The sequence below is a fragment of the Ascaphus truei genome, chromosome 2 (genome assembly GCF_040206685.1).
Source record: "Ascaphus truei isolate aAscTru1 chromosome 2, aAscTru1.hap1, whole genome shotgun sequence".
Taxonomy (NCBI): domain Eukaryota; kingdom Metazoa; phylum Chordata; class Amphibia; order Anura; family Ascaphidae; genus Ascaphus; species Ascaphus truei.
The window spans coordinates 490386601-490404091 of record NC_134484.1 but is presented as its reverse complement, the minus strand read 5'-3'; the positions used below and the strand labels follow the sequence as shown (position 1 = coordinate 490404091).

General features: G+C 44.4%; 1 protein-coding gene across 2 annotated transcripts in view; it reads right to left on the bottom strand.

The window, feature by feature from the left end:
- Positions 1–10121: 10121 nt before the first annotated feature.
- LOC142488069 (tyrosinase-like) overlaps positions 10122–17491 on the bottom strand; it is a 38437-nt gene continuing 31067 nt past the window's right edge. The window contains exons 3-6 of one of the 2 annotated variants that reach the window (XM_075588442.1): positions 13106–13319; positions 11700–11841; positions 10588–10777; positions 10122–10551 (exon numbers count right to left, since the gene is read on the bottom strand). In XM_075588442.1, the coding sequence (XP_075444557.1) occupies positions 10597–10777; positions 11700–11841; positions 13106–13319 (537 nt within the window). In that variant the 3' untranslated portion in view covers positions 10122–10551; positions 10588–10596. Of the gene's footprint in view, positions 10778–11699; positions 11842–13105; positions 13320–17491 lie in introns of both variants that reach the window. The other variant, XM_075588441.1, reaches the window with a different exon arrangement.

Below are 17491 nucleotides of genomic sequence, written 5' to 3'. Positions count from 1 at the left end.
ATCAAGTTTAACCAGCCTAGAGGCCAGGTTTATCAAAAACCAGCAAGATCGGGCACACAGTCAGGCTCAAACAAATGAGAAAATATATGATGAAATGAAAAATATGAGCCACATTATGACAAAACAACAGGAGACACTGGACAACATGGCAAATGGCCTCTCTGTCATAGCTACATGTATGGGTCAACTTGTGGCACATGTCCAGGCACAGCCCCTGCCACAGGCACAATTACAGCCACAAAGCGAGCCACACGCACAATCGGATATACACATACTATCCGATCTGGAGCAATTATCAGATATTGATCTAATATCAGAGCCAGAGAGGCAAAGAGAGCCAGAGAGCCAAAGCGAGCCAGAGAGCCAAAGCGAGCCAGAGAGCCAAAGCGAGCCAGAGAGCCAAAGAGAGCCAGAGACGCAAAGAGAGCCAGAGACGCAAAGAGAGCCAGAGACACAAAGAGAGCCAGAGACGCAAAGAGAGCCAGAGACGCAAAGAGAGCCAGAGATGCAGCCAATGCTACAGCAGGATCCTATTGCGCAGGATCCTATGTCCCAGGCTCTTCCCCTGGCCCAAATCCTAGCACTGGCACTGGCCCAACCATTGGCAGTGGCTCAAACACTGTCCCAACCCCCGGCACTGGCTCAACCACTGGCACAACCCCCGGCATTGGTTCAACCACTGTCCCAACCCCCGGCACTGGCTAAACCACTGTCCCAACCCCCGGCACTGGCTGAACCACTGGCACTTCCTACACGTTTCATCTCGAAAGACTTTGTCGGGATCGAAGTCAGGAAAGACAAAGTCTTTCGAGATGAAACACGTAGGGAGTGCCTTGCGGACGTGATATTGTCCAGTTTTAGTACTTACTACTCACTACTATATTTACGGGACTGTTTTTATTGTGTTATAAACTGATCCCAGCCGGTTCCTTGCTATTTTTGTGGGGACTGCTACCATTCGTATCCTGTGATGTCATCGATTTCTCGCGGGATCTGGATCCGAGAATTCACTGCGGTGACGCTGGATTTGGATGAGGGCGGCGTCCCTTACCTTGTCCGATACACGGAGTATACTACTGAGGTTGCTGCAATCCATCCACACCGGACGATTTCACCGGAGTCACCTGGTTACCTGGTTCCTGCTTCTGGCTAGTGATTGAGTTGTACTCATAACTACTTTATATTCCGTTTTGTTTGTGAGTGTGTTTTTTATATCATCTACTCCATAAATATTTTGTTATACTTTTTTACGCTATGAGTGCGCCTGTTTTTTGTCTGTCTTTTTATTTATATATATATATATATATATATATATATATATATATATATATATATATATATATAAGCCTCCGTTTTCTTACGCCAAGCTAATATATAGCGCCATTGAAAATGAAAGGAACAAAAAAGCTACGGTCTCACAGATCTATCAATATCTTACGGATAACTACCATTATTATCAAAATCATCCGCAACCTAAGGTCTGGAAAAATTTGATCTGCCGCACTTTATCAACCAATGCTTCTTTTATTCGAAACCCACCATCTGGCGGAAACAGGGGTGGCTGTTGGTCAGTTCATGAATCCGGTATGCGTATGTCTGCGAATGGAAATGTCAAAAGACAGACAGACAATTGTCGGACACAACTACTATGATATAGGTACCCGCAGTCGATGCATTACATGCAGGCATCTTTTGAATAATACTCATGTCTGTTCTTCAAGTAGGGGCATCACCTATGCCATCAGTAGCTCTATCACTTGTCTTAGCACTTACGTTGTGTACCTTATACAGTGCGGTTGCAGTCTAAAATACGTTGGACGCACCACGAGAACATTGGGAACGCGCTTCCTGGAACACAGGAGAAATGTTATTAAGGGTCTCAATAATCATAGTGTCTCTCGACACTTTAAACTATTTCACCAACAAAATCCCAAAACTATGCAAATTATGGGAATAGAGACCATCTCTCCTTGTGTTCTAGGAGGCAACCGATTCAAGACAATCTGTAGGCGCGAAACCTTTTGGATTCACCAATTGGGCACCCTTAATCCTGGGGGACTTAACGAATGTTTGGATGTCAGTACTTTAGTCTAGTCACTCCGTGGATGTCTCTTCCTGGTCTCCTCCTCTGCTTCTCAGTCCATCTTTTGTATGGATCTCCTCCAGAGATTTACCTCCCCCCCTCCCCCTTTTTCCCAAACCCTCCCCCCCCCCTCCCCCCTTTTTACCCCCCTGCCCCCCCCCCCCTTCATTCCCTCCACTATCCCCCCCCCCCCACTCCCCACTCTTCCCCCCACCCCCATTCTATCTTCCTCCCGTCTGAATAATGGATGTATTTATGAATTTTTATTTGCACGTTTATGTGGTTTTATTAGAAATAAAATCATCCTAGGGTTTAATATTTTATATATGGTATTAGGTATCTATCTTCACATACACTATTACACTATTATATAGCCTTCATATATATTTAAATTAAAATAAAATTAGAATTAAAATTAATATTCACTTGAATAGGCACTTAATTTAGTTTGGCCATTTAGGGCCCGGGTAGTAATCATTGGCGAATGAGATAAATGGTAAAGTTTTCTTTTACACATACACTGTATATTTTTTTTATACACATATCTTTTTATATGTGTTATTATAATAATATTCTTTTTTCACATAATTTAACAATATAATTAATCACAATATGCTCTCACAAACAAATTAGTTCCCCGGGTCCTGGCTTTGTTTGTGGCATACAGACTCCAGACTGATGGTTCAAAATATCCCTAATCTGATCAGTTTTTCCTGATAGGATCAAATGAGATATTGTCTATATTCAATTTTAAAATATCTACACACCTGTTAAGGGTAATATAATTGTACTTGATTATATATGTACACACTATTGCATTTTATTTATATAATATATATGATGTTATGTATCTCTTGTTTTGTAGTTTTTAAATATACATGTATAGTATTAGCCTGTATGTGAGTCATTCCTTCTATATACTAGGTGTGCTCAAGTATTAATTAACTGATGCACCCTGTGGATAATTACAACATATCCCTTATATAAATTTATATACTATTGGTCAATCAGGTTTTGAAGCACATGCAGGCTGAATGCTTTAATTATTATTATTATCATTATTATTATTATTATTTTTATTATATTATATATTATATTTTTTATTCTTTACTTCCATTTTGGTATGATCCCTTTAGGATTTTCTCGGATCTTTTCTGTCTTAATGAACATTAGAGTGTATTTTTTAAAAAGATTTTTGCTCTTCTTCCAACCATCTCCTCCAATCCTTTTAAGGGTTAATTAACTGTATTATGTCTAAATGGGTGTGTATAAGTGTGTAGTAGCATAAAAAACGATTGCAGCTGAGTAGGGGAGGTGACTTCCTTTAATTACCATCATGAGGTTGTGTATATATAATACCGGACCTCCCCCTCTCATGTTATCCCTTTGAGAAAGTTAGCCGTGACTGACGAAACGCGTCAGGGAGCGTTGTGACGTCAGACGCACAAGACATTGGAGTCTACACGAAGCGCTGGAGCGTATTGATCCAGGCGCGAGTGCTATAGGCACCACTATTACGGGACCTCTTTCTTGGACTATTATACAGCACACCTGCCTTGTGAATTTGCTGGGACTCTGCTCCACTGCCAACGGAGCCTGGGACGGCCCCAAAAGTCTGCAGTGTGACCGGATGGTGTTACCAGCCCTGGGAATCTGCTGTGACGTTCCTCCCTTACCAACGGAGCCTGGGACTGCCCCAAGAGTCTAGAGAAAAACCGGATGGTGGTGATTATTATATATCACATATGCTTGATTTTATTGCATTTTTGTAAGTGCGTTTTTTACCCCCCTCTCTCCCCCCTCCCCCTCATTAAATACTTTTATAAGCTATGGGCGTGCGCTCTCTCCTCTTTTTTCCTTTTGAGCATAACTATAATGTAACGTGGTTGATTATGAAGATATATATATATATATATGTGCCAATATGGTTAATAATGTTTATTGACCTAAATATATTGTTTTGATGCAGTAGGCATTTTTTTGTTTTTTTTTAGCCTAAATGTTGTTAACTAAATGCTTCACGTGTAGTACATAGGTACAGTATATAAACCGTGTGTTTAGATGCATCATTAAGTTTGTATGTAACCAATAACTTTATTATTAATATTATATATCTCCTTTTTAACAGATGTTCACAGCTCCGTTCAAGACTGAAGATAATGTGAATGCAACTGAGAGCTTTCCCATCATGGCTACATGCCAAACACATCACATGGCCACTCGTGCTATGATACTTCAAACTGAACATGCACACTTTTATATATCGTTGCTAATCATAGATTATAGAATTTTCTTCAAATAATGAATATAGATGTTAGGGTATTTGAGACTAAGTTGAAATGTGTGTAAACATTACAATAAACTTTGACATTACATCTTGTCTTAGTTCTCCATTTTTAACAATGTGACGCTGATTACACTGACATCACTCAAATAATACAATCAATTTTTTAATTTGTCGCCTGAAGAAACACACATGTACTTCTAGTTAAAAGAATGTATTGTTAAAAGTTCTATATGACTAATTGTACGAAACATTAACATGAAAGATTAATATAGAAATGTGTGGATTTAAATTACAAATATTACTTATGATAGGGATACATGCCAGGTTAATGATAGAAGATATCAACATCTCATCTGCTTATAGTCATGCAGACACTCCAATTATGTATGTAGTTATAGTTACATACGTGACAATAATAATATTAAGTAAGGAATGTGAAGCATAACAATTGTCTAAATATTTAAGAACACCATTAATTCTTTCTAAGTTTATCATGATGTTGAAAGTATGACCCATAAAAGAGATATAATCATTTACAGTAGTTCAGTTGTAAGATAACACTATGCAGAGTACTCAATACAGCATTATCTCTTAACTTAATACACAACATTCTGCATTTACTGCACCGACACACTTTATTCGAGCAAATACCCGGTATGTACCTGGCAGATACCTGGAATGCGCCGCTCCTCACCTCTGACAAGCCCCGTTGCGTTTGCCTTCCCAGCCTGGGTTCATGCCTGGCTGACGGGCGGCTGATCTGTTAAATGATAATGATTAGGATTTAATAGGCTGCAATGCTTCGCGTGTCTACCAGATGGCATAAATTCATGAATTGTAATGCAGTATATATATATATACTGTGCAGTATTGCAGCCAGCGGGAATAAAATGCTTCAATCCCTGCCTGGAAAATACCTCAATGCACTCGGGCAGAAAACAGTCACAAACCTCAATACACCCGCGTATACCCGAATTCGTGGGACTAGCCGAGCTCGAATAAAGTGTGTCGCCAGTGTAACGATGCACACATTGTATAGTTGGTTTCAAACATGATTAATACAAGAATAAAGGTGTGAAAAATTCACATACCGTAGCCAGACGAAGTTCTGATCATTCACTATAAAATGTGCAGTTCTTTGGAGAGAGCAGTATCCTAAGATTACATACACACAATGCAATGTAACACACATAATGAGATGATTACAGATTAGATTATATGTATTTGAAAAATTTACATGTGAAAAAATTCGCTATTAACGTCCTGCGAGTCTCCACCCCACTGGCTGTATGGTCCCTAACCCCTGCAAGAGGCACGAGAGGATTCTCCTATAAATCATCACGAATATTGCCTTGAAGATTGTGACGTAGGGCAATGTTGTGCAGAATGCAACAACAAATCACTATGTCACCAACCTTCGCTGGCGAATCCTGGAGCGCACCACCAGATCTATCAAGACACCTAAAACAACTTTTCAACACTCCAAATGTCCTCTCGATCACCGAGCGTGTGGATATGTGTGCAGCATTATATCGTTCCTCTACAGGGGTTTGAGTATTATCCAGTGGGGTCAGAAGCCAAGGTCGGCTTCCATATCCTGAGTCGCCTATAATGACAAAAAGGTTAAAATATGTAACAATATTCAAAACATTGTGTATTGCCATTTCATAATACGACAGTGAATAATATACAACACATGCCCTAACAATGAAATCCTCCTTATCTAAGATGACGCGGCATGACATGGATTAGATATAGAAATTCACAAAAGTGAAGTATTTGTGGTTACTTACAATATTAGCAACACATAATGAAACATTAAACTTTACATTAAATGTAGTTGAAAGTGCAGTTTCTGTAACATTGACTGACCCAATAGCCAACCATCCTCGAAATCCCCCACTTCAAATTTACGGAACACTAATGAGTTCTTGAGAATATGTGAATCGTGGCAGGCACCTGGGAAGTGGGCTACCACACTCGGAATTTTCATGTATGCGTCACATACGACCTGCACATTGAGCGAGTGGTAATGTTTCCTGTTCCTAAAATCCCTCTCCTCTTTACGTAGCGGGGTCAGCGCAACATGTGTGCTATCTATAGCACCCATCACATTGGGTAGCCCAGCTACATTATAAAATGCAGTCTTCAGTGCCTGTCACTCTATCTGCTCGCTAGGAAAATGTATATAATCACTAGCTCGTCGAGTCAGTGCACATACTGTAGAAACTGGCTAAAGGTCCACGAGAATGCCGACTGCGAAACCCCACCTACTATGCCCACAGTTGCCTGAAATGAGCCCGAAGCAAGAAAATGTAAGGAGCTCAGCATTTTAACAAGGCCATGCACTGCATGATTCCTGTCTGTTGTTGGCTCTAAATCTTCTCTTAAAACAGTTCCAAGATAGCCGCTGAGCTCAATCTGTAGCAGCTGATAACCTCGTCCTCAGTCAAGCCCTCTAGGGAGGTTCTTTGCCTAAAATTGCGGGGTGCTATGCGTCTCACAACAGGGATCTCCCTCTCTTTCCTCTCTCTCCTCTCTCTCCTCTCTCTCCTCTCTCTCCTCTCTCTCCTCTCCAACATAATCTCCCTCCTCCTCCTCGCACAAAACAACAGAAAAGCGCTATCTGGTGCCGCATCAATTTCACCGTGGAAGGTAAGTGCCTCCTTCTATCGTTTAAATAGGCAAACTAATTAGTCACATGATTATAAATGATGACACGTGTGTTGGATAGTACACAAGCGCATGAAGTTCCAGTGTCTGCAGTCCAGAGTGTAAGGGGTTAATTTCGACGTGGCCAAGGATCGTCTCCCTTTACTGGATTTCGTTAAACGATATCTGCAAGGATTGAACAAACTTTTTCCTTCCTGCAAAGATATAGGGGTGGCAAGTTGCGCCCCTAGCCAAGAACGGACACAAATCATTTTGTGCACCCACTTGCACGAGTGCAGGGGTGCCTCAGAGACTTTGTTTCGTTCAGTGGACTTTGTATTTTTTTTGCCCTTCCCAGTAAGTTTTTTATCCCGTGTAATTGTGTAAGATTGTATGTGTAACGTTTTTTGTGAACCGGCCTGACCCCCCCAATCTCAGATTGGCCCCTGTGGTCTAACCAGTCCCCATTACGGTGTAGTGTCTGGTGGTGCACCTGTTGGCTACAGGACTCCTGAGTCTCCCGCATGATGGTGTATGGGGATGCGCCAACTCAGACAGGCAGCTGAGGTAGTGTGATGAGTCCTACCTAGATCCAGTGCAGCGCCTCCCCCTCATCAGGGTCCCTTCGGTCACTCGGGGATGGTCCTGGCGAGGAACTCCTCTGTGGTGCCCCTCTCCATGCAATAACTCCACACTTGCACACGAGAGTGTTGTTAATCAGGGACATGCTTTATTTGTACGGTGGGCCAGCTGCCCTCCACAATGGGGTGTATTCAGCCCTCCATTGTTCACCGTACTTCCCTTTGAAAGGTGTGTCCTCCTAATTTGGGGATTCCCTATCCCCGCAGGGATATCTTGTTCTGTGCCAGGTCCCTGGTCACAGTCTCATAGTCCTTATAATGCCCTATCTCTGATCTTCCTCTGACAACTTCTAGACTAGAAAGAACTAACTTTTGCTCAGTGCTGTGCCTTATGTATCCTCTGGGGGCTGACACAACTCTGACATCACCAACCAGGGAGTCAGAGCCTGTGACCACTCCCATCCATACATAGGGCACCTCACCAGGGTGTGAGGGCAAACCTCCATAATTACTGCTGGCATGCCCATAACTTACCAGGCCTTACTGTCAGCAGGAGAGATGACTGCAGTTACAGTGGTGCTATTGTGGGGAAGGGGGTATTGTGTGTATCTGTGTATTGTGGGCAAAGAGGGTATTGGATGTGTGTGTGTATTATGGGGCAGGGAGGTATTGTGTGTGTATATTGTGGGGGAGGAGGGATTGTGTGTGTGTGTGTGTGTGTGTGTGTGTGTGTGTGTGTGTATGTATTGTGAGGAAGTAGGGGTATTGTGTCTATGTGTGTGTGTGTGTGTGTGTTTGTTGTGGGGCAGGGGGGTATTGTGTGCTAACATGGATATACCAAATAAGTAAACATGGGAAGGATGTTGATCCAGGGAGTAATCTGATTTCCAATTATTGGAGTCAGGAAGGAATGTATTTTTCCCCTTATGAGATATCATTGGATTTTTTTGTTTGCCTTCCCTGGATTAATATACGGTAAGTACGGATATAGGATACAGTATCTATTGTCTAAATATAATATAGGTTGAGCTTGATGGACGCATGTCTTTTTTCTACCTTATCTACTATGTAACTATGTAACCTATGTTCATTAGCAATTCCTGTGGACAGGATTCTCATAATAAGGGGATCATCAATTAAAATTGGGGTTTGCTCCAGATGGACCCAGGTCTTAGGGGGAACCTGATGGACAAACCCCAAGTGATCGTTAGGAAAACCCAAACTCTTAAGAATATGTTGTCCCCTAGTGCCCGTAAAATGTCTAGAACCCAAAATCAGCTGATTGGATTTCTTTCAAGACCAGTGGGTAATTGTATATGTGGGAATGTGTCATGTGTAAATATATGGCGCATGATAAGGTGGTGACAGCACCCACCTCGGGTAAAGATTACAGCATTTCTAGTGTCATTAATTGCCGATCTAGCTTTGTCGTTTATGTTATTAAATGCTCATGCAGGTTACAATATATTGGGAAAACTATAAGAGCCCTAAAGACCCGCATGGGTGAACAAGTAAATGCCACCCGTCATATTAGTGAGGGTAGAAAACGACACGGGCTAGTACAACATGTTGTTATAAACATGATGGGTTTCCTGATCGTTTATGCTTTAGGGGTCTGGAATTGGTTTCTGTATGTTGAACCTAGAGGTGGTAATCGTGACCTTAAATTATAACAAAGGGAACAATTCGGGATTTTTACTTGTCAGAGTAAAACGCCTTTGGGTTTAAATGAAATGGTCGAGCTAGGTCTCTTTCTTAAATAATACGTGCTCTATTTTTATCCAGAATTTTTGTTTGTTACTTTTCATACTGTTGTATGCTTTGTGTGTTTTTTTTATATTTTTTTGTTTTGAGGGTTGTTGTTTATAATTAATTGTTGTTTTTAATTGTGTGTTTCTTTATTATATGTTTGATGTATTTATATGTCATTGCTTGATTGTTATTAGTTTGATTGCCTTTATCTGGCTGCCTGATGGGTTTTATGAACTACCCCCTGACGAAGAGTATGATGCGAAACGCGTAGAGGCTGTTTCAACCTCCCACTGCTACGTCACCACTGTTGCCTTCATTTGGCTGCCGATCAGCTGCCCTGATAGGAGCTGGCGTCTGCAGGACTTTCCTTGCTAGGAGGTTGGAAGATTACCTGCCAGGCACTGCGTTTTGTTATGATGTTAAAGCGGCTGTGCTGATGTACCTTATACTTTATGTGAGTTTTATATATTTTGCTAGATCTCTATATAAATGACGTATATACTTACCCGTCCCTTCGTTGCGCTACTTCTTGTTTTCATTTTCCAAGTATTGCCCCATTGATCGCGGGAGGATTTGGAGCAGCAGGAGGGACCCTCACTAAAGTTACCTATCGTATGCCTGGACTCAGCGCGTGTGATTCTATGTGCGCTTGTAAATAAGGCCCAGAACGTTTAACTGAAAACACATTGTGCATCTCATGTCCTTGTATGTGCACCATTAAACATTCAGGAAATATATTTAGTCACAAATGCAGACATAACATAAGTCAGAGTGAAATATTTTATTTTTCTGAGCGTTCAGAAAGACAATTCTATAGAAAACCGATATGAATAGGAATATTTGCAGCTTTATTAAATGCAGAGCGGGATCAAAGCTTTTTGTAGGGTAAATCTCTTGCTAACGCCTCCCTTCTTTAGGACAATGCATGATTAGCAGGACTATCAGTCACCGCTGAGAAGAACAAAGTCGCACCCAGAATGCATAGCCTGCCGAGACCGGAGACTGCGTGTCGCTGCTATCTTCCCAGCACAGGATTAAGTGGGAACAGGAGGCAGGTGAGCACCAAAAGTTAAAGGAGATAGAAGAAAATGAGACGTCGCTACAGGTTGGTGCAATAGCTCTAATCTCCCTAGCAGACCAATTTATTAGCTTTAAACTCTAGTATCCCTGCTGTACTTTCTCTGGCTGCTGTACTTCCTCTGCCTGCTGTACTTCCTCTGGCTGCTGTACTTGTCGCTCTTTTAACTTCCCTGATATGTTGAATATTTGTATCCAAGATCTGTTGACTTCCGTAGGAGATCTTTGTTCCAAAAACATGGGAAGTACGGGGTGCAGCACTCTTTGGGGCCTTGTCCTGGCTGATCATTATTAGGATATGAAGTAGGATTTCCATTATATTTTGTTATCCATAACTCAAAAATCCTGTAACAGAAAAGCAAAGATAACAGATCTGTCTTGTTATATGTGCCATATAAATACAATATTCTCTACTAATCAACTCTCCACCAACCCTCTCTCCACCAGCCTATTCTCCACAAACCTATCAACCATTATCCCACTCTCCATCTCCCTGCTCTCCACCAATTTATCCTCCAATAACCCGCTCTCTACCTGCCTGTTTTCTACCAACTCTCTCTCCACTTACCGTCTCTACCAACCTGCTCTCCAACCAACACTCTATACTTTAACCAGACACATGTCCTCTCTTACTCTACTCTTTTACCTAATGTAAACTCTTTAAACTTCAAATAACCGGCTGTTCTCTCTAACTTTCTTTTTTCTCTACTCTCATCTAAACCTCTGTTTGCAATCTACTATCTTCCTGCCTTTCATCCTCACTTGCTCCTAATCCTGACCTTCACTCATACAGCTACACAAACATAGAAACAGAATTTGACAGCAGAAAAGAACCACGTGATCCACCTAATTTGCCATTTTCCTGCCTGGTATAAAACCTCAGATCTCCGTCCTTTGTCTTCCTTTCATACTTAGAATAACCTTATGTCTATCACAATACGTTTATCATTCCCTGACTGAATTTGCCCCGACCTCCTCTGTTAGAAAGTTATTCCACAAATCCACAACTCTTTCTGTACCTCCTCACATTTCCCCTAACTCTGTCACCCTCCCGCTTCAGCGCAGTGACCACTTGTTCTAGCACTTCTCTTTATGAAACATGGTTTCCCCTCTAATATTTACCCTCTTCCTCTTCCTGTCCTCATGGCAGCAATTGTACCTCCCTCAGGCAAATCTGGCTGAGGGACATTTCTACACGTCCAGCTACAGCCGGAGAAATTATCTACAAAGGGTTTAACCAGCTGAGTTGATTTGTGCAGAAACTTACTTGTCAATGTAACAATGGTGCAGGACAAACATTGGGTCATTGGCAGATATTGGGACTTGGCTCATGGTCCCTCCGATGTACACGTGGACTTGATTATGCATGGTTGTAGCTGATGTCGTCCCATCTGATGCCCTCATGAAACCTGAGCAAAGAGAGAACACAGAAACATCAAGAGCCAGTTTGTATCATGTCCCAAACTTACTGATCCCACCCCCGTCACTGGATCCCAGCTCTCCCTATTTCTGTCAGTAGGTTTATTAAGGAAGGTAATATAGGGAAAGGAATACAACGGATAAACTGATTGATCAATGTATAGTACGAGCTGGTAGAAACATTAGATGTTGCGGGTTCTCTGTAGACAGGATACCTCCGATATGGCAGATATTACCACCAGGGGACATGGATAGGAGGAGGTATTAAATGCTCCAAATAAAGTCCCAAAGGTCCTTTGCAATCTGAGCAAAAGAAGTTTACTAAGACGAAAAGTGTCCCCATGTCCCCTGGTGGTTGGCCATCGCTGGGGTTTATTGGGAGTTGGGACTCATTTGCTTCCTTTAGTTCCTCTAGGATTTCCTATTGCTTTACTGGTTTTATATATTATATTAAATTTATTTTCTTTTTTCCTGCGTCCTTTCCCTTTTTTTCTTTTTTTCTTTTGAAATCTCTATGTGCATTCCAGTATCACCTGTATAAGTTGGTTACTTTGAACAACGACAAGCCTATATACAGTAACTTCACATAAAATGTGAGTTTATACTCTGCCTTATTACTTTACTGATACTCATCTGTACAGTATTACACTATTTCTTGGTTTATATCTGTCTCATTGGGAGTATCCTGTCAACCGTGACCCTGTACTACACTGCGGACCCTATCGTTGGAGATAATCTGCAATATCGGAGGTATCCTGTCTACAGAGAACCCGCAACATCAGTGTGGTTAAACTTAGTAACCGAAATGCCCGTTTGACTGCATAAAATGTGAGTGCAATACCTTCTCTAAATTAACTGTATTATACAGTATTACACTATTGTGTGTTCTTTTTTTCCCCTTCTCCATATACTCTGATGAGATTGTGTGCACTTGGATCCCCTTTTCCTCAACGACTCAAGTGGTTTAGAACGGACCCGTTTGCCATCCGGAGCGGCACCCATCAAAGAGAGCCTCATTTCGGGACTTTATCGTATCCTTTACTTTATTTTTTCAAAGTTTTTGCGCTTGTTTTCTTCTCTTTTAGAAACATTAGATGGAAGTAAAAAATCCATGACACATCCAGACATTTTTAGCATTAATTGAAATTGGTGAGTTTCCACATATTCCAAAATGTTCAAGGGAAAATATCTGCATAATTTACATAAACATCGTTTAATCCTAACACATAAAAAGATACAAAATTAGTATTTCACCTTCCAGGACATTACGGAAGCTTCGTGTTGCTCCGGCGTCATATGGGGATCTGTCAAAGACGCTCCACTTGAGTGTGTCCTCCACATCTTTGAATGAGGGCAGTGTTTTAATTGTACGGTGGGTACCAGGTCTCCTGAGCAGCCTTTCCATCTCATTTTCATGATCAACCCCCGGACAGTAAGCATCATTGAAGTGAAAACTGCTGCAGATGGACTGAGGAACAGGAGAAGACAAAGAGATGATAATTCTCCCGTTGCCTAGTTGCTTTTGCTATCATTCTGAATACTGCAGACCATGGCCCTTCCGTGTAAATGCCCTCACAGGGCCAGCATAGGAAGAAGTCACAGGGCCAGCATAGGAAGAAGTCACAAGGCCAGCATAGGAAGAAGTCACAAGGCCAGCATAGGAAGAAGTCACAGGGCCAGCATAGGAAGAAGTCACAGGGCCAGCATAGGAAGAAGTCACAGGGCCAGCAGAGGAAGAAGTCCCAGGGCCAGCACAGGAAGAAGTCACAGGGCCAGCACAGGAAGATGTCACAGGGCCAGCACAGGAAGAAGTCACAAGGCCAGCATAGGAAGAAGTCACAGGGCCAGCATAGGAAGGAGTCACAGGGCCAGCATAGTAAGAAGTCACAGGGCCAGCATAGGAAGAAGTCACAGGGCCAGCATAGGAAGAAGTCAGATGGCCAGCATAGGAAGGAGTCACAGGGCCAGCATAGTAAGAAGCCACAGGGCCAGCATAGGAAGAAGTCACAGGGCCAGCATAGGAAGAAGTCACAGGGCCAGCATAGGAAGAAGTCACAAGGCCAGCATAGGAAGAAGTCACAGGGCCAGCATAGGAAGGAGTCACAGGGCTAGCATAGTAAGAAGTCACAGGGCCAGCATAGGAAGAAGTCACAGGGCCAGCATAGGAAGAAGTCAGAGGGCCAGCATAGGAAGGAGTCACAGGGCCAGCATAGTAAGAAGCCACAGGGCCAGCATAGGAAGAAGTCAAAGGGCCAGCATAGGAAGAAGTCACAGGGCCAGCATAGGAAGTAGTCACAGGGCCAGCATAGGAAGGAGTCACAGGGCCCGCATAGGAAGGAGTCACAGGGCCAGCAAAGGAAGAAGTCACAAGGCCAGCATAGGAAGAAGTCACAAGGCCAGCATAGGAAGAAGTCACAGGGCCAGCATAGGAAGAAGTCACAGGGCCAGCATAGGAAGAAGTCACAGGGCCAGCATTGGAAGAAGTCACAGGGCCAGCATAGGAAGAAGTCGCAGGGCCATCATAGGAAGAAGTCACAGGGCCAGCATAGGAAGAAGTCACAGGGCCAGCATAGGAAGAAGTCACAGGGCCAGCATAGGAAGGTGTCACAGGGCCAGCATAGGAAGAAGTCACAGGGCCTGCATAGGAAGAAGTCACAGGGCCATCATAGGAAGAAGTCACAGGGCCAGCATAGGAAGAAGTCACAGGACCAGCATAGGAAGGTGTCACAGGGCCAGCATAGGAAGAAGTCACAGGGACAGCATAGGAATAAGTCACAGGGCCAGCATAGGAAGGTGTCACAGGGCCAGCATAGGGATAAGTCACAGGGCCAGCATAGGAAGAAGTCACAGGGACAGCATAGGAATAAGTCACAGGGACAGCATAGGAAGAAGTCACATGGCCAGCATACAGTAGGAAGAAGTCACAGGGACAGCATAGGAAGAAGTCACAGGGCCAGCATAGGAAGAAGTCACAGGGACAGCATAGGAAGAATTCACAGGGCCAGCATAGGAAGAATTCACAGGGTCAGCATAGGAAGTAGTCACAGGGCCAGCATAGGCAGAAGTCACAGGGCCAGCATAGGAAGAAGTCACAGGGCCAGCACAGGAAGAAGTCACCGGGCCAGCATAGGAAGAAGACACAGGGCCTGCATAGGAAGAAGTCACAGGGCCAGCATCGGAAGAGAAGTCACAGGGCCAGCATAGGAAGAAGTCACAGGGCCAGCATAGGACGAAGTCACAGGGCCAGCATAGGGATAAGTCACAGGGCCAGCATAGGAAGAAGTCACATGGCCAGCATAGGAAGAAGTCACAGGGCCAGCATAGGAAGAAGTCACAGGGCCAGCATAGGAAGCAGTCACAGGACCAGCATAGGAAGAAGTCACAGGGCCAGCATAGGAAGAAGTCACAGGGCTAGCATAGGAAGAATTCACAGGGCCAGCATAGGAAGAAGTCACAGGGACAGCATAGGAAGAAGTCACAGGGCCAGCATAGGAAGAAGTCACATGGCCAGCATACAGTAGGAAGAAGACAAAGGGCCAGCATAGGAAGAAGTCACAGGGACAGCATAGGAAGAAGTCACAGGGCCAGCATAGGAAGAAGTCACAGGGCAAGCATAGGAAGAAGACACAGGGCCAGCATAGGAAGAAGTCACAGGGCAAGCATAGGAGGAAGTCACAGGGCCAGCATAGGAAGAAGTCACAGGGCCAGCATAGGAAGAAGTCACAGGGCCAGCATAGGAAGAAGTCACAGGGCCAGCATAGGAAGCAGTCACAGGGCCAGCATAGGAAGGAGTCACAGGGCCAGCGAAGGAAGAAGTCACAGGGCCAGCATAGGAAGAAGTCACAGGGCCAGCATAGGAAGAAGTCACAGGGCCAGCAGAGGAAGAAGTCACAGGGCCAGCATAGGAAGAAGTCACAGGGCCCGCATAGGAAGAAGTCACAGGGACAGCATAGGAAGAAGTCACAGGGCCAGCATAGGAAGCAGTCACAGGGCCAGCATAGGAAGGAGTCACAGGGCTAGCATAGTAAGAAGTCACAGGGCCAGCATAGGAAGAAGTCACAGGGCCAGCCTAGGAAGAAGTCAGAGGGCCAGCATAGGAAGGAGTCACAGGGCCAGCATAGTAAGAAGCCACAGGGCCAGCATAGGAAGAAGTCAAAGGGCCAGCATAGGAAGAAGTCACAGGGCCAGCATAGGAAGTAGTCACAGGGCCAGCATAGGAAGGAGTCACAGGGCCCGCATAGGAAGGAGTCACAGGGCCAGCATAGGAAGAAGTCACAAGGCCAGCATAGGAAGAAGTCACAAGGCCAGCATAGGAAGAAGTCACAGGGCCAGCATAGGAAGAAGTCACAGGGCCAGCATAGGAAGAAGTCACAGGGACAGCATAGGAATAAGTCACAGGGACAGCATAGGAAGAAGTCACATGGCCAGCATACAGTAGGAAGAAGTCACAGGGCCAGCATAGGAAGAAGTCACAGGGCCAGCATAGGAAGAAGTCACAGGGCCAGCATAGGAAGAAGTCACAGGGACAGCATAGGAAGAATTCACAGGGCCAGCATAGGAAGAATTCACATGGCCAGCATAGGAAGTAGTCACAGGGCCAGCATAGGGAGAAGTCACAGGGCCAGCATAGGAAGAAGTCACAGGGCCAGCACAGGAAGAAGTCACCGGGCCAGCATAGGAAGAAGTCACAGGGCCTGCATAGGAAGAAATCACAGGGCCAGCATCGGAAGAGAAGTCACAGGGCCAGCATAGGAAGAAGTCACAGGGCCAGCATAGGACGAAGTCACAGGGCCAGCATAGGGATAAGTCACAGGGCCAGCATAGGAAGAAGTCACATGGCCAGCATAGGAAGAAGTCACAGGGCCAGCATAGGAAGAAGTCACAGGGCCAGCATAGGAAGCAGTCACAGGACCAGCATAGGAAGAAGTCACAGGGCCAGCATAGGAAGAAGTCACAGGGCTAGCATAGGAAGAAGACACAGGGCCAGCATAGGAAGAAGTCACAGGGCCAGCATAGGAAGAAGTCACAGGGACAGCATAGGAAGAAGTCACAGGGCCAGCATAGGACGAAGTCACAGGGCCAGCATAGGGATAAGTCACAGGGCCAGCATAGGAAGAAGTCACATGGCCAGCATAGGAAGAAGTCACAGGGCCAGCATAGGAAGAAGTCACAGGGCCAGCATAGGAAGCAGTCACAGGACCAGCATAGGAAGAAGTCACAGGGCCAGCATAGGAAGAAGTCACAGGGCTAGCATAGGAAGAAGACACAGGGCCAGCATAGGAAGAAGTCACAGGGACAGCATAGGAAGAAGTCACAGGGCCAGCATAGGAAGAAGTCACAGGGCAAGCATAGGAAGAAGACACAGGGCCAGCATAGGAAGAAGTCACAGGGCCAGCATAGGAGGAAGTCACAGGGCCAGCATAGGAAGAAGTCACAGGGCCAGCATAGGAAGAAGTCACAGGGCCAGCATAGGAAGGTGTCACAGGGCCAGCATAGGAAGAAGTCACAGGGTCAGCATAGGAAGAAGTCACAGGGCCAGCATAGGAAGGAGTCACAGGGCCAGCGAAGGAAGAAGTCACAGGGCCAGCATAGGAAGAAGTCACAGGGCCAGCATAGGAAGAAGTCACAGGGCCAGCATAG